This window comes from Rissa tridactyla, chromosome 1, assembly GCF_028500815.1.
Source record: "Rissa tridactyla isolate bRisTri1 chromosome 1, bRisTri1.patW.cur.20221130, whole genome shotgun sequence".
NCBI lineage: Eukaryota > Metazoa > Chordata > Aves > Charadriiformes > Laridae > Rissa > Rissa tridactyla.
The window spans coordinates 33,006,471-33,022,882 of NC_071466.1; the positions used below are offsets into that span (position 1 = coordinate 33,006,471).

General features: G+C 48.8%; 1 protein-coding gene across 1 annotated transcript; it reads right to left on the reverse strand.

Moving 5' to 3' along the window:
- Positions 1-13,702: 13,702 nt before the first annotated feature.
- Positions 13,703-15,501, reverse strand: ARL11 (ADP ribosylation factor like GTPase 11). The gene has a single exon (XM_054188425.1). The coding sequence runs from the start codon at positions 15,141-15,143 to the stop codon at positions 14,538-14,540; it is 606 nt and encodes a 201-aa protein (XP_054044400.1). The 5' UTR covers positions 15,144-15,501; the 3' UTR covers positions 13,703-14,537.
- Positions 15,502-16,412: the final 911 nt, after the last annotated feature.

The following is a 16,412-nucleotide window of genomic DNA, read 5'->3' on the forward strand; positions in this document are numbered from 1 at the left end:
GGTTCTGGTTTGCGTAGGCATTATCCTGCAGGAGAAGGGGTGACGAGCAGGTCTGAGCTGTGCTGCTGGCTGAGAGACCCAGCGGCAGCACGAGCAGCTTCCTCTTCAGATGCATTCACGATACAGCTTTCTTGGGGAGCACGCAGCTTTATAAAGGAACACAGGAGCTGGGTTTTTTTCCAACCTTACTTTTAAAAAAGTGTGTTGGGGACATTACAGCCCGGTGCATCACACCTAAGGGTATTAAAACTGTGATTCTTCTGTTTTTAAAATGAAGGCTGAAGTCTTTACTGCTCTCTGCCTCCACCCATCAGCAGTAAAATACGGTGAATGTCACCGTGCAACCTTCGGAGGAAAAATTTCGTGAAGGATTTAGATACCTCCCAAGGAGGGCTCTTCCCTGGACACAGGGAGGGAACTGCAGGAGGAGGTTAGTTGTTAGTTTTCAGTTTGCTGAATGTACATTAAGGAGGGCCCAGGGACACACGAAGATGCAGAAGATGGATTAGCCACCCTCCTCACTAAATGGGGTCCTGCAGGAGAGGGTGGTGGTTGTTGGATCCTTCTAATGTGCTGAAATGAAGCATAAGGGAGCTCGTGTCTGCATCCTAATTATTTGCAAGCTGATCATCTTTAGTGGCTTTTTTCCTTTCTTTTTCTTTTTTTTTTTTTTTCTTTTTTAACCCTACCTCATGAAGCCAGATGATGCCCCATACAAATTCTCTGTACGTGAAAAGGGAAGATGGAATTGAAGTGTTTTGCCAGTGGCTTCAGCAATTTCAGCTCTAGGTTTGTGCAGGGAGATGCTTGGGGCAGCTGCACCTCTTGCCCTGGGATTTGACCCATCGCTGTTCCTTTCTGTCCGATGCAGTTTACAGCTGGTTTCTCCTGCGTTTCATATTTCTGCATCCTGGTAGGGCTCCCTCAAATCTACACACTGCGTTTTGTATTGCAAATAAGGAATCAAGTCCTTCTCCTTGCCGTGGTGACCCAAGCTTACAGGAGAAACGACCGCAGTGAGGTCTGGCCCCGTCCCTGGAACTGTGAAGGAGTTGACATTAGTTCTCTGAGAATGGTTTGCGTGGTCTTGGCTTTTGTCGCCCTAAGCATGGCAGCACAGGAGGTCTCAGGGGATGAAATATATGTACGGGGAGTCTTTGGACTTGTCAAATTCTCATGTTTAAATCAGACACATACAAACTCTTCCAAAAGTGTGGAGCTTCCTCAAAAATGTAGTCTTCCAGCTTTTGCATCCCTTGATCCCTGTCATTTGCCAGGTCTCTGAGCCGTTGCCTTTACTGGTTTAGAACAAATATTAAAAATAAATTTTTTTTTTAAAAAATGAGTGTTTAAAAACCCAACTTCTTTTTCTGCCTGTTTGGAAGCGAACAAAAATGGTTCAACTGCTGCTAAAACACACACTGACGCTTGCGTCTCATATGGAAAAATTTCAGTCCAAAGGGCTCGTTTGTGAACACCTACAAGGCTTTGGATGTGCAAATACTCTGGGACACTTGGTGATAACAATACTCACTTCCAGCTCAGTCTGTAATCTCAGCGTTTAAGGCCTATGTGCTGAAATGTTTAACCCTTTGCTGATAAAAGGGCACAGCCCGAGGGGAATATTTAGCGAGGGGGCGCCTTGGTTCTGCAGCAGGAGCGTGTTCCCTCTCTCCCTGCCATCAAACTGCTGGGTTGTAAACCCGACCTCGGTGTCAGCAGCTCGGTGTGTCCGCACTGAGCTTTGCACGGCTATCGATATCCAGGGAGGTGTTTTTAGGGGAGCTCGACCAGAGGTCTGTGCGGGAAATATTAAAAACTGATGGAAAGGGAAGAAATCACTCCTTGTAGTGGTCACAGTTTTCCCTGTATTTGGTATTTCGGTCAACATCTGAGCTCTTGAAATACTCCAGGCGTTTTACTGGCCTAAGCAGTTGCAAATTAGCCTAAATTTAATAGAAGAAACATTTGGCCCTTAAAGATGGGAGAGAAAATTTGAAAATGTGAAAGCTACAGGTTTAGAAATAGAAGTTTAAAAAACTCCATGATTCTTCTTGATGTAACCCAGGGACTGCTTCTTGTGCTTCCAGTTGCAGGAATACTGCTACAGGTATTCATTCCTCAGAGCCTTGAGCCCATCAGTTTTTTGCTCTTACCCCAAACTCAATCACCTACTCAAAGAGAAATGCTGCATTAAAGCATTAAAGTCATAGAATCATAGAATCATTTAGGTTGGAAAAGACCTTTAAGATCATCAAGTCTAAGCATTAACCTAGCACTCCCAAGTTACCACTAAACCACGTCCCTCAGCACCACGTCTGCCCGTCTTCTAAATACCCCCAGGGATGGTGACTCAACCACTTCCTTGGGCAGCCTCTTCCAGTGCTAGACAACCCTTTCAGTGAAAAAAATTTTTCTTTATATCCAATCCAAACTTTCCCTGGCTCAACTTGAGGCCATTTCCTCTTGTCTTATCACCTGTTGTTTGGGAGAAGAGACTGACACCCACCTCGCTACAGTCTCCTTTCAGGTAGTTGTAGAGGGCAATGAGGTCTCCCCTCAGCCTCCTTTTCTCCAAGCTAAACAGCCCCAGTTCCCTCAGCTGCTCCTCATAAGGCTTGTTGTCCAGACCCCTCACCAGCTTCGTTGCCCTTCTCTGGAGCTGCTCCAGCACCTCAATGTCTTTCCTGTAGTGAGGGGCCCAAAACTGGACACAGCGCTCGAGGTGGGGCCTCACCAGTGCCGAGTACAGAGGCACGATCACTTCCCTGGTCCTGCTGGCCACACTATTCCTGATACATACCGGGATGCTGTTGGCCTTCTGGGCCACCTGGGCACACTGCTGGCTCATATTCAGTCAGCAGTCAACCAGCACCCCCAGGTCCTCTTCCGCCGGGCAGCTTTCCAGCCACTCTTCCCCAGTCCTGTAGCGCTGCATGGGGTTGTTGTGACCCAAGTGCAGGACCCAGTACTTGGCCTTGTTGAACCTCATGCCATTGGCCTCAGTCAATCACCGGAGAATCACCAGAGAAATACAAACTTTACCTTCCACCTTGTTTAAGGACAAGTTGGTGAAGTGCCATGGGAGGAAGCCGGGGAGTGACCAGCAGATGTGGGCATGGCCAAGCCTCCTCGGCCTCTCCTCTTGCCCGGTGGGTGCCAGAAGAGGCGTTTCGCCAGGGCGATGGGTGATGAGGCCAGTGACTCCTCCAGTCTGCCGCCCAACTGTGTGAGCTGGGCAGAGAACGGGCAGTTGTAGCCTGGTTGCAGTACGGGAAAATAGTTTAGTTGAGATGGATCTCTCCCCACTTTATCATTGATCTGTCACATGTATTATAGTCATGCCTTTGGTATTCCTGTGCCCACAAAGCAATGCCCAAACTTGCTAAAATGGCTTGAAGTGCTCAGGGGAACATCACTCTGCAGGTTGAAAACCTTTTCAACAGAGCCAAGCCCCTGATCCACGCTACCCCCTGGCCACCTTGGGGGGCAAAATCCCGGTCCCTCATCCCCAGCCCTCGATGGAGAGCAGACTTGTAGGAAGTGGGGGGATGTGGGACAGACACGTCTGGCCTGTCATGGAGCAGTGTGGGCACTCAGCCTCTTCAGATGCTTGCAGGGTGGCTAGCTGGAGGCTCGACCCCTCCAAACGTGCAGGGCACATTGGATGGACAGGTCCCCTTTTTTTTTTAGCTCCTGCATTTTGCTCATTAGGTTATACAGAGAGAAAATTAGGAAGGCAAAAGCCCAGCTGGAGCTCAACTTGGCCACTAGCATTAAGGACAACAAAAAAAGCTTTTATAAATACATCAACAAAAAGAAAGCCAGGGAGAATCTCCATCCCTTACTGGATGCAGGGGGGAAAGTTGCAACCAATGACGAGGAGAAGGCTGAGATACTTAATGCCTTCTTTGCCTCCATTTTCAATAGTCAGACCAGCTATCGCCAGGGTGCTCAGCCTCCTGAGCTGGAAGATAAGGCTGGAGAGCAGAACAACCCACCCATAATCCAGGACAAAGTAGTCAATGATCTGCTTCTGCACCTAGACACACATAAGTCTATGGGGCTGGATGGGATTCACCCAAGAGTACTCAGGGAGCTGGCGGGAGAGCTCACCAAGCCTCTCTCCATCATTTGTCAACAATCCTGGTCAACAGGGCAGGTGCCAGATGACTGGAGGGTGGCTAATGTGATGCCCATCTACAAGAAGGGTTGGAAGGAGGATCTGGGGAACTACAGGTCTGTCAGCCTGACCTCGGTACCAGGAAAGATCATGGAGAGGATCATCTTGAGTGAGCTCTCACGGCAAGCGCAGGGCAGCCAAGGGATCAGGGCCAGCTAGCATGGGTTTAGGAAGGGGAGGTCCTGCTTAACCAACCTGATCTCTTTCTGTGACCATGTGACCCGCCTTCTGGATGCAGGGAAGGCTGTGGACGTTGTCTATCTGGACTTTGGTAAGGCCTTTGACACCGTCCCCCATAGCATTCTCCTGGAGAAGCTGGCGAATCATGGCATAGACAAGTGTACTCTTCGCTGGGTTAAAAACTGGCTGGATGGCCGTGCCCAGAGAGTTGTGATTAATGGGGTGAAATCCTCTTGGCGGCCGGTCACCAGTGGTGTCCCTCAGAGCTCAGTTTTGGGGCCGGTTTTGTTTAATAACTTTATCAATGATCTGGATGAGGGGATTGAGTGCACCCTCAGTAAATTTGCAGATGACACCAAACTAGGAGGGAGTGTTGATCTGCTTGAGGGTAGGAAGGCTCTACAGAGGGACCTGGACAGGCTGGATCGATGGGCCAAGGCCAACTCTATGAGGTTTAATAAGGCCAAGGGCCGGGTCCTGTATTTCAGTCACAACAACCCCAAGCAACGCTACAGGCTTGGGGAAGAGTGGCTGGAAAGCTGCCCAGCAGAAAAGGACCTGGGGGTGCTGGTGGACGGCCAGCTTAACATGAGCCAGCAGTGTGCCCAGGTGGCCAAGAAGGCCAACAGCATTCTGGCTTGTATCAGGAATAGCGTGGCCAGCGGGAGCAGGGAAGTGATGGTGCCTCTGTACTCGGCACTGGGGAGGCCTCACCTCGAGTCCTGTGTTCAGTTCTGGGCCCCTCTGTACAAGAGGGACATTGAGGTGCTGGAGCGTGTCCAGAGGAGAGCTACCAGGCTGGTGAGGGGTCTGGAGACCAGGTCATATGAGGAGAGGCTGAGGGAGCTGGGCATGTTTAGCTTGGAGAAGAGGAGGCTGAGGGGAGACCTCATTGCCCTCTACAACTACCTGAAAGGAGGGTGGAGAGAGGTGGGTGTTGGCCTCTTCTCCCAGGTGAATAATGACAGGACCAGAGGAAATGGTCTGAAGTTGCGGCAGGGGAGGTTTAGATTAGATATTAGGAAGAATTACTTTACTGAAAGAGTGGTCAGGCACTGGAACAGCCTGCCCAGGGAGGTGGTTGAGTCACCATCCCTAGAGGTGTTTAAGAAACGTCTAGATGTGGCACTTCAGGGCATGCTCTAGTGGCAGAGACTGTAGGTTGTTTGGTTGGACTCAATGATCTCAAAGGTCCTCTCCAACCATGAAGATTCTGTGATTCTGTGATTTCACATCTCTCTTGCAAAAGGAGATTCACTGTGCTGCTCCTCTCATGCAGGCTCCCAAAAGTCACACCCAGGTGTCATGTCAGTGCGGGCAGTGGCATGGCAAGGTAGCAGGAGGGGGTCTGTGCCCACCAGCCCATGTTAGGGCAGGAAGGGTTTGTTGACGGCTGCAGCAGCCACTCCGCACCCCTCCGTGCTGCCTGTGGTGGGACCAGCAGTCAGGGCACCCCTGTGCTGCCCACTTCCTTTTTTTATTCCTTTAATCTGACGTCTTCTGCTGGGCTTCATAAGATCTCCGTTAGCTCCATGGTGAATTAAATGCATTTCAGCCTGAGCAGCAGCGGCTGTTGGGCATGGTATTTCAGCTATGGCTGCGGACAGACCACTGCACGCTTCTGCAGCAATTCCTGCAGTGTGGGAATCTCGGCATCCGTAAGGTTTTCTGGAAATTTGCTCCCCAGATGGGTCCCTCGGCTTGAGAGCACCTTGTTCCCAGTGCCTCTTGCTTGTCGAGGGCATTCACCCAGCTGATAGCGGGTGTCAGGCAGGATGCTTCCACCAAGGAGCTTGGAGAGGACGTCAAGGGAAAAGCACATTCTTTTGCTTCCAGCTTATTTGGAAAAAAGAAGGTGTCCTCCTTACACAAAGCCTGCTGTGTCTGTAATGCACCAACTGCTAAACCAGCGTGGAAGGCACGGCAAGATCCCCACCGACCGTTCCTGCAGCTGACTCAGGTGAACGTCGCCCACACATCACCAAACCTGGACTGACAAAGTGTCCCACAAAAATGACTGGAGCTTTTAAAAGTTATTTTTATTTCACCACTTCTAAACCTTTAAAAATTAAAACAAAACTTTCAGGAGCACTGACGGTTTCTGTTTCTGGGGAGATCTTACTCCTGAAGCTCCAGCACGGGGCATGTACTGCAGTATCGGCTGCGGCTTATTCCCCGGGAATGGATGTGCTGGGTTCAGTCCCTGAGTACAGAGATGCGCAGCGCTGGGAATACGCAATGCTGTGGCCCAAACTAGGTATAAATAAACCAAAATCCAGGCAGGACACGACACAAACAAACAGTCTGACCCCAGCTTCTTAATTGTCTCGACTCCCTAGTTGACGACTTTAATGAGGCAGCCTGGTTTGGGCGTAGATTTTGTTTTGCAGATGAAACTTCCTCCACTGTCCCTGGTTTTTAGGGTTTTGGGGTTTGTTTTGTTTTTCTTCCTTTTTACAGATGTATTGTTTACATTGCCACTTTATCTTTTTTCCTTTTCAAAAGGTTGACATGGCTTTTAGTGCTGCACTTGTACTAGCATCATGGGTATAACATGGCATCTCGAAATTCACAGCAAATATGTTCTCAAGAGCTCTTTCCTTGCGCCTATTTTCTTTCCTGGGGCACATCAACTTCAAGAAAACATCCAGAAATGCCATTAAGCTCCGGCACCAAAATGAGACTGAAATCATTTAATTAGGGTGCATCTCCCATGAGGAAGATGGCAGAGACCGTGAGATGCTCCTGTGTAGCTGCAGCACTCGTGGTCGTGAACTGGGCAGTTGTGGGATGGCATCGCAGCAGACTGCTGCCTGCTGGTGACGAGATCAAAGTGACAGACACAAGTAGGGCGACCTGGGGACAGCCCCAAGGACGCAGTAAGGCACGGCCTGCCGTAAGCCAGTCTGTGGCATTTTTGGCTTCTCCCTCTGGCTGAGGCCCTGATCCTTCCCAGAGACTTAACGCCCACCAGGGCTCCCATCATATGTCAGAAAGGACCTGTCCTCCTGTGATTTCCCTGCATGTTGTGGTTTAACCCCAGCCACCAGGTGGGACCACGCAGCCCCCCGAGCTGGGAAGGGGGAGAGAACTGGAAGAGTAAAAGAGAGAAAAAACTCGTGGGTTGAGACAGTTTAATAGGTAGAGCAAAAGCCCCGCACGCAACCAAAGCAAAACAAGGAATTTATTCACTGTTTCCCATCAGCAGGCAGGTGTTCAGCCATCTCCAGGAAAGCAGGGCTCCATCATGGTTTGGGAAGACAAACGCCGTAACTCCGAATGTCCTACCCTTCCCTCTTCTTACCCCGGTTTTATATACTGACCATGACATCATGTGGTACGGGGTATCCCTTTGGTCAGCTGGGGTCAGCTGTCCCACCTGTGTCTCCTCCCAACTTTCTGTGCACTCCCAGCCTCCTCACTGGCAGGACAGTATGAGCAGCAGAAAAGGCCTTGCCTGCTTAGCAACAACCAAAACCATCAGTGTTTACCAACACCGTTTTCATCCCAAATCCAAAGCACAGCACTATACCAGCTGCTAGTGAGAAAGTCAACTCTACCCCAGCTGAAACCATGACCCTGGATCAGTGCTTTCTTGCCAGCAGCTGTGTGTGAGCTCCCATGCAGTGGTGGAGGTAGCTAATGGGATCTTCAGCTCGGCGAGCAGAGGGAACAACAAGGTCATTTGTTACCCCTGCTGATGGTGCTGGGAGGATAGATGGCAATCTGAGCGACTTTTTTATGTAGGATGAAGATAGGGTGCAGAAAAGGACCACAAAAATATTGAGGCTGTTCTCTTTATTGAAGACAGAACAGCATCTGGTTGAAGTCAGTCACAAATGCTTCTTCCCAGGGAGAAAATATGAGAGAATAAAAGGAGAAAGGGAGAAAGCCCAGGGCGAAACTGAGGGGCCAAACCAGCGCCTTCCTGTCGGGCCATGGTGCCCATGTTGCCCGAAGACCTGGGGTTGCCTGCAGGCTCCTCCACATGGACACGTCCCCAGCCCTCCCAGTCGTTCCCATGCACTGTCTTTGAAGACCTGCTTTTTCTCAGGGGCTCGGTGGACGTTGTCCCCGTGCCTCCTGGGGCAGCTCCGGAGGCTCAGGACCCACTTCCCCATGATTGCAGCCCCAAACCTGCTCTTCCTTGCTGAGCGTCCTTTGCTTTGCTGCTGACGGGCCCATCCTGTCTTGCAGAAATGGGGCATCCTCGGGAATGGTCTGTCATATTTTGCCTCCGCATTGACGTTCCCCCAGGTACAGGGGGAAGCTGCTTCTCCATCCTTGCGAAAGCTCAACCCTGAGGCACGCTGTGTGGACACAGCTGTGTGCGGTGCTGGACTCCTGCTCCAGCCCCGTACTGACCCAAACCTCGTGTCTCGGGGCATGGACTTTTATCATTGGTCTTCATTTACAATATTATCAAAGAAAAAGGCCTAGTGTTAATTGCTGTCAAAAGCCAGAAAATAATGAGGTGTAAAGTGCTTGTCCTTATGAGCAGAACAGACCCTCGACTGACCATACACCCCCGGGAAATGAGGGCTCCATCTCTGCTCTCAGCTGGTATTTTTCTTCCCAAGGAAACCTCCAGTTTGATCTTTCCAAAGTATTTTCCCTCCGTTATCAAACTTCACATGGGCCCGTGGGGGTTTGTCCTCTCACTGCAAAAACCAGTGGCTTTGTAAGCCCACCACAGTTTGATTAAAAAGCAAACATTGGACCTATGTCCAAGGCCAAGTGGGTCGTTACCGCAGAGCCGCCCATTGCCAGGCCGGTTTTCTTTGTGCGAGTGGTTGTGGCTTGTTGGAAAAACCCTCGTTACCACATCCAAATGTGGTTAGCCAGCACAGGCCAAAAAAATTAAGAAAATAAAAATCTGAGGCCTAAGGGAGAATTTAAGAATGGTTCATCAGCTCTGGGAGCTCCAGGGAGATTGTTTCTCGCAGCAATTAGCAGACAAGGCGATGGTGCCGGACTGATTTAAAGCATCGGAGCTTTGGAGGTGACAGATGTTGGATTGGGTCGGAGCCGAGGTTTGTGCTTCTGGTCTGACCACAGAGTCAGGCAAGGGCACAGGCAGAGGGGGATGCGCTTGTGGGGTCGGGGTTGGCATCGCCTTTCACAGCAGTTGGATAATTTATCTTTTTTTTTCCTTTTTTCTTTTTGCAGGAACTTTATACAAATCTCATTGTGTGAAGTGTGAGGTGAGGGAATGACAAGCTCCCAGCCATGGATGCGTCACTGAGGTCCTAACCCAAACGCCAGCCTTCACCTGGCGTTTTTAGTGATGTCCGGACGGCAAGCTCAGGGCTGAGACTCAAGCAAATGCATCATGAAAAAATCAAGTATCGGAAAGTTTAGATGAAGGCCAGTTAATTAACCCTTTGAAGGCTATAATGTCTTAAACTGTAGTTTGTCATTTGTCTTAGTCATAATTGCATGACTGGTTTTTAGTACCATTTGGCGAGGATATTAATTTTTTTTTAAGAGGTGGCATCACCTGTGGTTTTACTCCTTGTTTTTTCTTGGTGAGTTACATGTGGTGAATTTTTACAGGTGGTATTTCAGGGTTTCTTTAAGAGGAGGAAATTAATTTACAGCCGTTAGGTGTATTAAAGTGATAATTAAGACATTCCATTGCATTACACAGCCTGTCTCCTAAGAAAAGGGCTTTTTTTTACAGTCTTTTTTATGTTGTAGCTCTTCTCAGCTTTTTAAAAAATTCTTATTGACCTTTTTTGCCCCCAGGCCTTTCCCAGGTCTCTGGCTGCTGCCCTAACACTCTTCTCCCGGGGTTACAGCCGGTCACAGCTCCCTCTCGCGTGTCCCGTGGCTGCCTGTTCCCTCTTTAAATAGTTCCTTGGCAACCGTTCATGTCCTCACCCTGCAGCCCTGGGATCGCCTGGTTCCCCTCTGATCTAAAGCCCTTCAGCAAGACCATCAGAGAAGCCCCATCGGTAACTGCTCAGCAAATGCCATGTAGGTCCATCCGAAAACAAAGAAACACTGCCAAGAGCAGAAATGAGCCAACGTGCAAGTAGAAAGCGTTTTGTGTCATGGAATGGCTGAAATATGGAAGTTGTGAAGAGACCAGGGAAAAGGTGACTCGTCCTTCCTGTTACTGGTTTTTAGCATCGGTTGGGTTTTTTCCAGCTCTTTGCTTTCTTTCTCTCTGGGGGCGGATGGAAAACTCCTTGTCAGAAATTTAAAAAAAAAAAAAAAAAAGGGTTTGTTGAAGCTGCTTTAAAAACCAGCCCTGCATAGAGGTTAGTAAATCAGTGAGTAATTAGCTGTGCCCTTTCATAAATAGTGTGCAAGATGACCAAAGTGTCTCGATGGCCGCAAAAGAGGCAGCAGGACCCGGAGGCAGCTCCTGCTGCAGTGATCTCCGCAAAGCTGAGAAGGGATGGGAGGTCTCAGGGGTGGAGGAGCTGATGGCCCTGGGCAAGGAGCACGCTCTGACAGCCCAAGCAAGGGCAGATACTTACCAGTATGGCTCTTCTCAGTGGAGTGACAGGGAAGATTAATGCACGATTATGAATTCCGGTTACATTACTGTAAGGTTAATACATACCAGAGTGCCTCTAAAGGCGTTGGGTTGTTGAATCTCCATCCTTGGAGACATTCAAAACTGCTGCACCAGGCCTTGAGCAACCTGATTTAAGCAGGGTATCGTACCAGATGTCCCTTCCAAACCTTACTATCCTATAAGTTGGCCACTTTTGGCAATACTTTTAGCTCATAACCACCAGATTCAAGATCACAGAAAAGCAGACCACATTAACAACTAAATACTGACCAGGTCAGCCAAAGAGAGAGACGATGAAACCGTAGGAAACTACTAGCAGAGTCTGGAGGCAGGATGCAAGATACCACAAGGGTGGTGGGGTCAAAAAAACAGCAGTGAAACTATTTCCAAGCAATGCTTTTCCTTTATAAAGAGAGCCAAATAAATACTTGTTGCTGAAAAAAACTAAAAGGAAATAAAAGGGAAACAACCCGCTGTTCCAAACACCTCCTTTTGGCATTGAGAGAGCCAACACCAGGGATAGCAAGTGGATGGACTTAGCATCCAGAAAAACTGCTAAAAAGGAATCTCGAGCAACCAGAGTGGGCTCTGGGGCCAATAACCCAAAGGATATTTCAAATTTGTGAGGAACCTGAAACAAGAAAACGTCCCAAGGACTTTTCTTTTGTCTGCTACTAAGAGAGAAGCTGTGTTATTTTAGAAATCAGCGCAGAGGTTGTGACACCTATCACACACACAGGAAGATGGAAACTCTAAGTTCGAGGGTGCCCTCCTGGCTGGAGTCCGTAAGTGCAGACGTTTAAAGGATTAATACAGCTCCATGAGGCAGCAGCTCTCGGCAGCAGCAGAATTACCGAGAAAAAGAGGCAACAAACTTCCTTCCCTAGAGCTGGCTTCTTCCTGCAAACCTCCACGCTTCTCCCTGGCTTCTTCCTGCAACCCTCCACACTGCTCCCTTTGAACTGGGCAGGAGTTTTGACACTGAAGCATTTAAGTGCCGTTGGGTGAGCGTCCTGCAAGCATTTGATGAGAGCAGAGCAGGGCTCGTTAGATTGGCTTGTTTTAACACGTTTTCCAGCGCTGGAGAAAAGAGAAAATAATTAGAAGTAAACTCCATGTTGCTGTTTCAAACATTATGACACAGCATCGTTTTGACAGTCTCTAACAATGGCATAAATGAGCCGAGTAATGTGACCAAGCGTTTAGAAAAGCCTTATTCCAGAAAACAAGGATGTTAAATCACATGATGCCCCATGAGATGGGGTATTTTTCCAAATTACTGCTTCAAGGGAAGTGAGAACACTTTCAGTAACCAGGAGGTTGCTTCCTCAGTTTCAGGCATTCAGGGTTCCCACTGCCAAGAGCAACCTCTTCTTCCCCACCACCTATCCCGCTATTTTCATTTTTAATAAGTCATATTTACCAAAGGCTGGTGGTTACCTCTATTTGCTGCCAGAGGAGCCTATTTTTTTCTCTTTAAAGGGCTTAAAAAACACTCATGGGGAAATGGAAAGTTTTCAGTGCCCTTTTTCACCACCAGCAGACAATCCTGTAGAGTCAAATGCATACATCAAGAGCCAAGTAGGACTGAAACACCATCAGGACAACCCTTCAGTCTGTGTTGGGTTTAAAGTATTGGTGATCCCCCACCCTGATGTACAATACTCGGCTTTGTACCACATGAGATACAAGACCGAAACAGCAGCAAACTCAATAAAGAGAAGGTTTTTGGCAGGGCGGTACCACACAGAGCCTTTTGCGTTGGATGGGTGCCTGAGAAGACATGGCTTTTTCATGTACTGGTGACCAGGTTGCATAGATGACCTGAGTTCATTCATCTCTATCTAGATACTAGCACGTGTGCTGTCTCACAAGAACTGCTCCGTCCCCCTCTGACAGTCAAATACCCAACACGTCCACTGGGGACTTGTGTGTTAGGAGCAAACGATGATCACCTACAACCAGCCAAAGGCAGATCAACCGGCTTATGTTAAATGCAAAGATTTAGAGATGTGATTTTGTCCTCCTTACCATGCACACAGCTTTGTCGTATAATTCATTATACCATTCAATGCTGTTTAAATATACCCATAACCATGACCACTGAGGCCAGCTCAGCACTGGAGTACTATTTCATAGCATATCACAGTTCTTATATATTAATGCTGCTAAAAAGTCTGGCTTTTTCCACTGGGAAGGATTTCTTTTATTGAGACCTTCCTATAAATGTCATATTCTGTTTCTTCATGACTGTTCAAACCTTATATTCCAGCTGCTGCCTTCAATGAAATGAGGCTAATAACAGTACCAGTAACAGCTGGATGATTAATTCTTTAACAACTGTGAAGTGCTCTGGTATGAACAGAAGAGGATTTCACCATGTATTTCTCTTTGGTGTTTCTAGGTGGAATAAGTTCTGCCTCGAAAACGGCTGACTTCTGCTGCCTGAAAATTTTGTGTCCTTTCTCTCCTCTGCCCCCACCACTTCCATTCATTTCATAATAAAGTAGGGATTGCTAGGAAATTTCTTAATTTTAACCCTGAATAACAGAGTTTTGAGTACAGGTAGCTCTCAGGCACACATTTTACAGGTTTTTCCAATGGTAGGTTCAGCAGGATCAGACAAAGACCATCACTGCAAGAAGGGACCCAGCCCTGTCATGATCCGCCAGGGGCATTTCAACTGCCCCCGACACAGTTGGGTGTGGAAACCCCTTTGGTTACCAACCTGCCTGTGCCCAGAGGTGCCCATGGTTACCAATGTCCATAGAGTAGTCTCATCCAGTTTCAAAAAGTCTGAGAGACGGGACTTTGTCTTGGTTGTTCAGGCCACCACGAGGATATTTAGAGGTTGACTGGCCATGCAGACATGTTTCCAAGCATCTAGAAGTCAGATTTGGTTTCTTTATATCCAAATATAATCCAAGGAAAGTGAGGTACCATTTTCATGAAATCAGTATTTGATAAAAATAACAAACGTAAAAGAAAGACCCAAAACAAGAAATGCAGAAATAAATATATACACATCCTTGAACCACATTACGCCATCCAATTCTGAGTCACATCGATGGTTTGAAGATTATACCCGTAGATGCCTCATTAAAACCAATTAGCTGTCGGTTGTTCGAAGTCCTGCACTTACGCTGCTCCAGTTCAGCCCTTCCCTTTTAGCAGCTGCTGCTTTTCCAGATGATGAACAATGATGATTCGAGCTGAGCGAGAAGCGGCATGGGGCACGTTCAAACACCCGCCTGTGGGGATCACCGCATCAGGATAGATGCATTGGGGCTGGGAGCCATGGAAAGAAAATAACCCCCTCTGTCCCTTGTGTGCATCTCTGGTGTGATTTATACTGCTCTGGCAAAAAGCATCCCTGCGGAAGCACTGGACACACAAAATGGATGAGCAGAGCCTGGCGACTGCGGGAAAAGCTGCGGCCAGTGATAAGAGTCTAAGAGATGGAGCCAAAAATGCTCCACGGTGGGAGTTTTGCTCAAAGGTCTTCCTGGTGGATTTCGGTGGTGAGCGGCTGGCTGTTTTTCGGTGTTGCTTGTGCCAACTGCTCATTTTAGGGGACACCTGGAGGCTGGGATCCTCTGCAGCAAACCTGCGGGCTGCAATGGGTGGGAAGGGTCTGCTCAAGGTTCAGGTTTGCCCCAGAGCTTGCCTCCTCCCCGTTGGCCCTGCGAGGGGCTGCTCTTGGGCTGGAGAACTCTGCTCCAGACCCCGCAGCAGCTCTCCCAGGATGGCCAGGACTTCCTGCAGGCCCTGTCCCGTGTGGGCACTGCAACCCCGGAGCACCCAGCGTCGCTCCACCAGCCGCCCCCGCTGCAGCATCTCCCCCAGCTCGGCGGGAGCCAGTGCTCCTGGCACCTCCTGCTTGTTGGCCAGGAGGAGGACGGGGACGCCAGCCATGCTGGGGTGGCTCAGCGCTTCCTCCAGCTCCGCTGCTGCTTCAGGCAGCCGGGCCGTGTCTGTGCTGTCGAGCACAAAGACGAGAGTACTAGTGTCCTCCAGGTAGTCAGGCCAGCTTGCCCGCAGGCTACCTTGTCCACCAACGTCCCAGAGGGTGAAGGATAAGCCACAAGGCGTTTGCAGAGACTCCACGTTGAAGCCCACCGTCGGGCAGGTCTCCACAGCCCGCCCACTCTTCAGTTTGTAGAGAAGGGTGGATTTGCCGGCGAAGTCAAGCCCCAGCATGACAACTCGAGCATCTCTTTTGCGCCAGCCTTTGGAGATCAGCTTCCCCATCAAGATGCTGTCACAAACGTGGCAAAAAAAAATCGCAGCCAAAAAAAAAGAAAGCAAGCGTATTTCCTCAATAATGTCAGTTAATAACAGAGTGCTCAGTTCTGCCTCTCCGAGAGGGCACCTTAGGTTTGCTGAAGAAAGACACAGGCAGCTTGCTTTTGCTTCTCTTCGTAGCTAAAATGAGATAAGAGCTACTATTTACGAGGTGTGGAGCAGAGCCAGGGAGCGCCGCTGGAAACAACAATTTCTATATCCCAGCTCCGCTGCCGCTAACTTCCATTTCCATTCACGACCTGAAGTGATCAGTGCAAAAGAGAGCCAACTTTTTGCAGGAAGAGGTGGGGAGATGGTGGAGCAAGTTTCCTCCTCCTCTTCCTCCTCCTCCTCCTCCTCCTCGCGTACAGAAATAAACGAGCTTTTGTTCATTGGCTTCTCTAGGGGAAATCCACCCCCTGGCAGGATAGGACAAGGAGGAACCCGGCTTTCGGACCAGAGTTACTCTGGGAATTTGCTGAATCACAGCTCAAGGGTGTGGATTTAAACATGAGCAACAAGACGACTGACAATTTTTCTGCCAGCCTTACGGTAGAAAGTACAAGACCAATCTCCGTAGCATCAGCTTTTACTACCTGTTGCACAGACGGTAACAACAGCAATTTAAAAAAAAATGCACACAAGCATGTTTTTTTATGTCTCGTTGATATATGACCAGTCAAAATGCCTTTGCTGGGGTGAAAATCTATAAAATTCTTTACATCAAGGCATTTACTACATTTTAATTTTTGTAAGTGAAGCAAAGTCAGTCCTCTGTGGCTGAGGGGGTAAAAAAAATCCCTTAAAAGAAGGGGAAAATGTTTAACAAGACAGCACTGCTTGAACTTTAAACGCCAGAGGCAAAAATGTGCTGCTGAAACAGCTCTGAGAGTCGCTTGTGTAAGAGCGGCTGATGGCAGCCAGGCAGAGGCCCAGCAAAGGCGGTGTTTACCTTCTTTATTGGATGGGTTTTTCTCCTAAAAGGCTGCTCAGAGGCAGAACTGAAAGCGGCTGTAAATCTCATATCGTGGCGCTAACGCAGAGCTGCTCTCCAGCCACAGTTACTTGAGGATGAAGAAGGAAATGTGATTCATCTGCGCTTCCCTGGGGGGGGTGGGGGCTTCCACGTGTCTCAGGATGCAGTTTCCCCAGTGATGATCTCCGCATGATGCCTCCATGTCGCAAGCCACCCTTGCTGGGGATGAAATTCGGCATGTGGAAGGGACTGTCTGGTCA

What these genes read in the sequence shown, in the direction of transcription:
- ARL11 (XM_054188425.1), bottom strand. Translation starts at nt 15,143, where the DNA reads ATGGGGAAGCTGATCTCCAAAGGCTGGCGCAAAAGAGATGCTCGAGTT.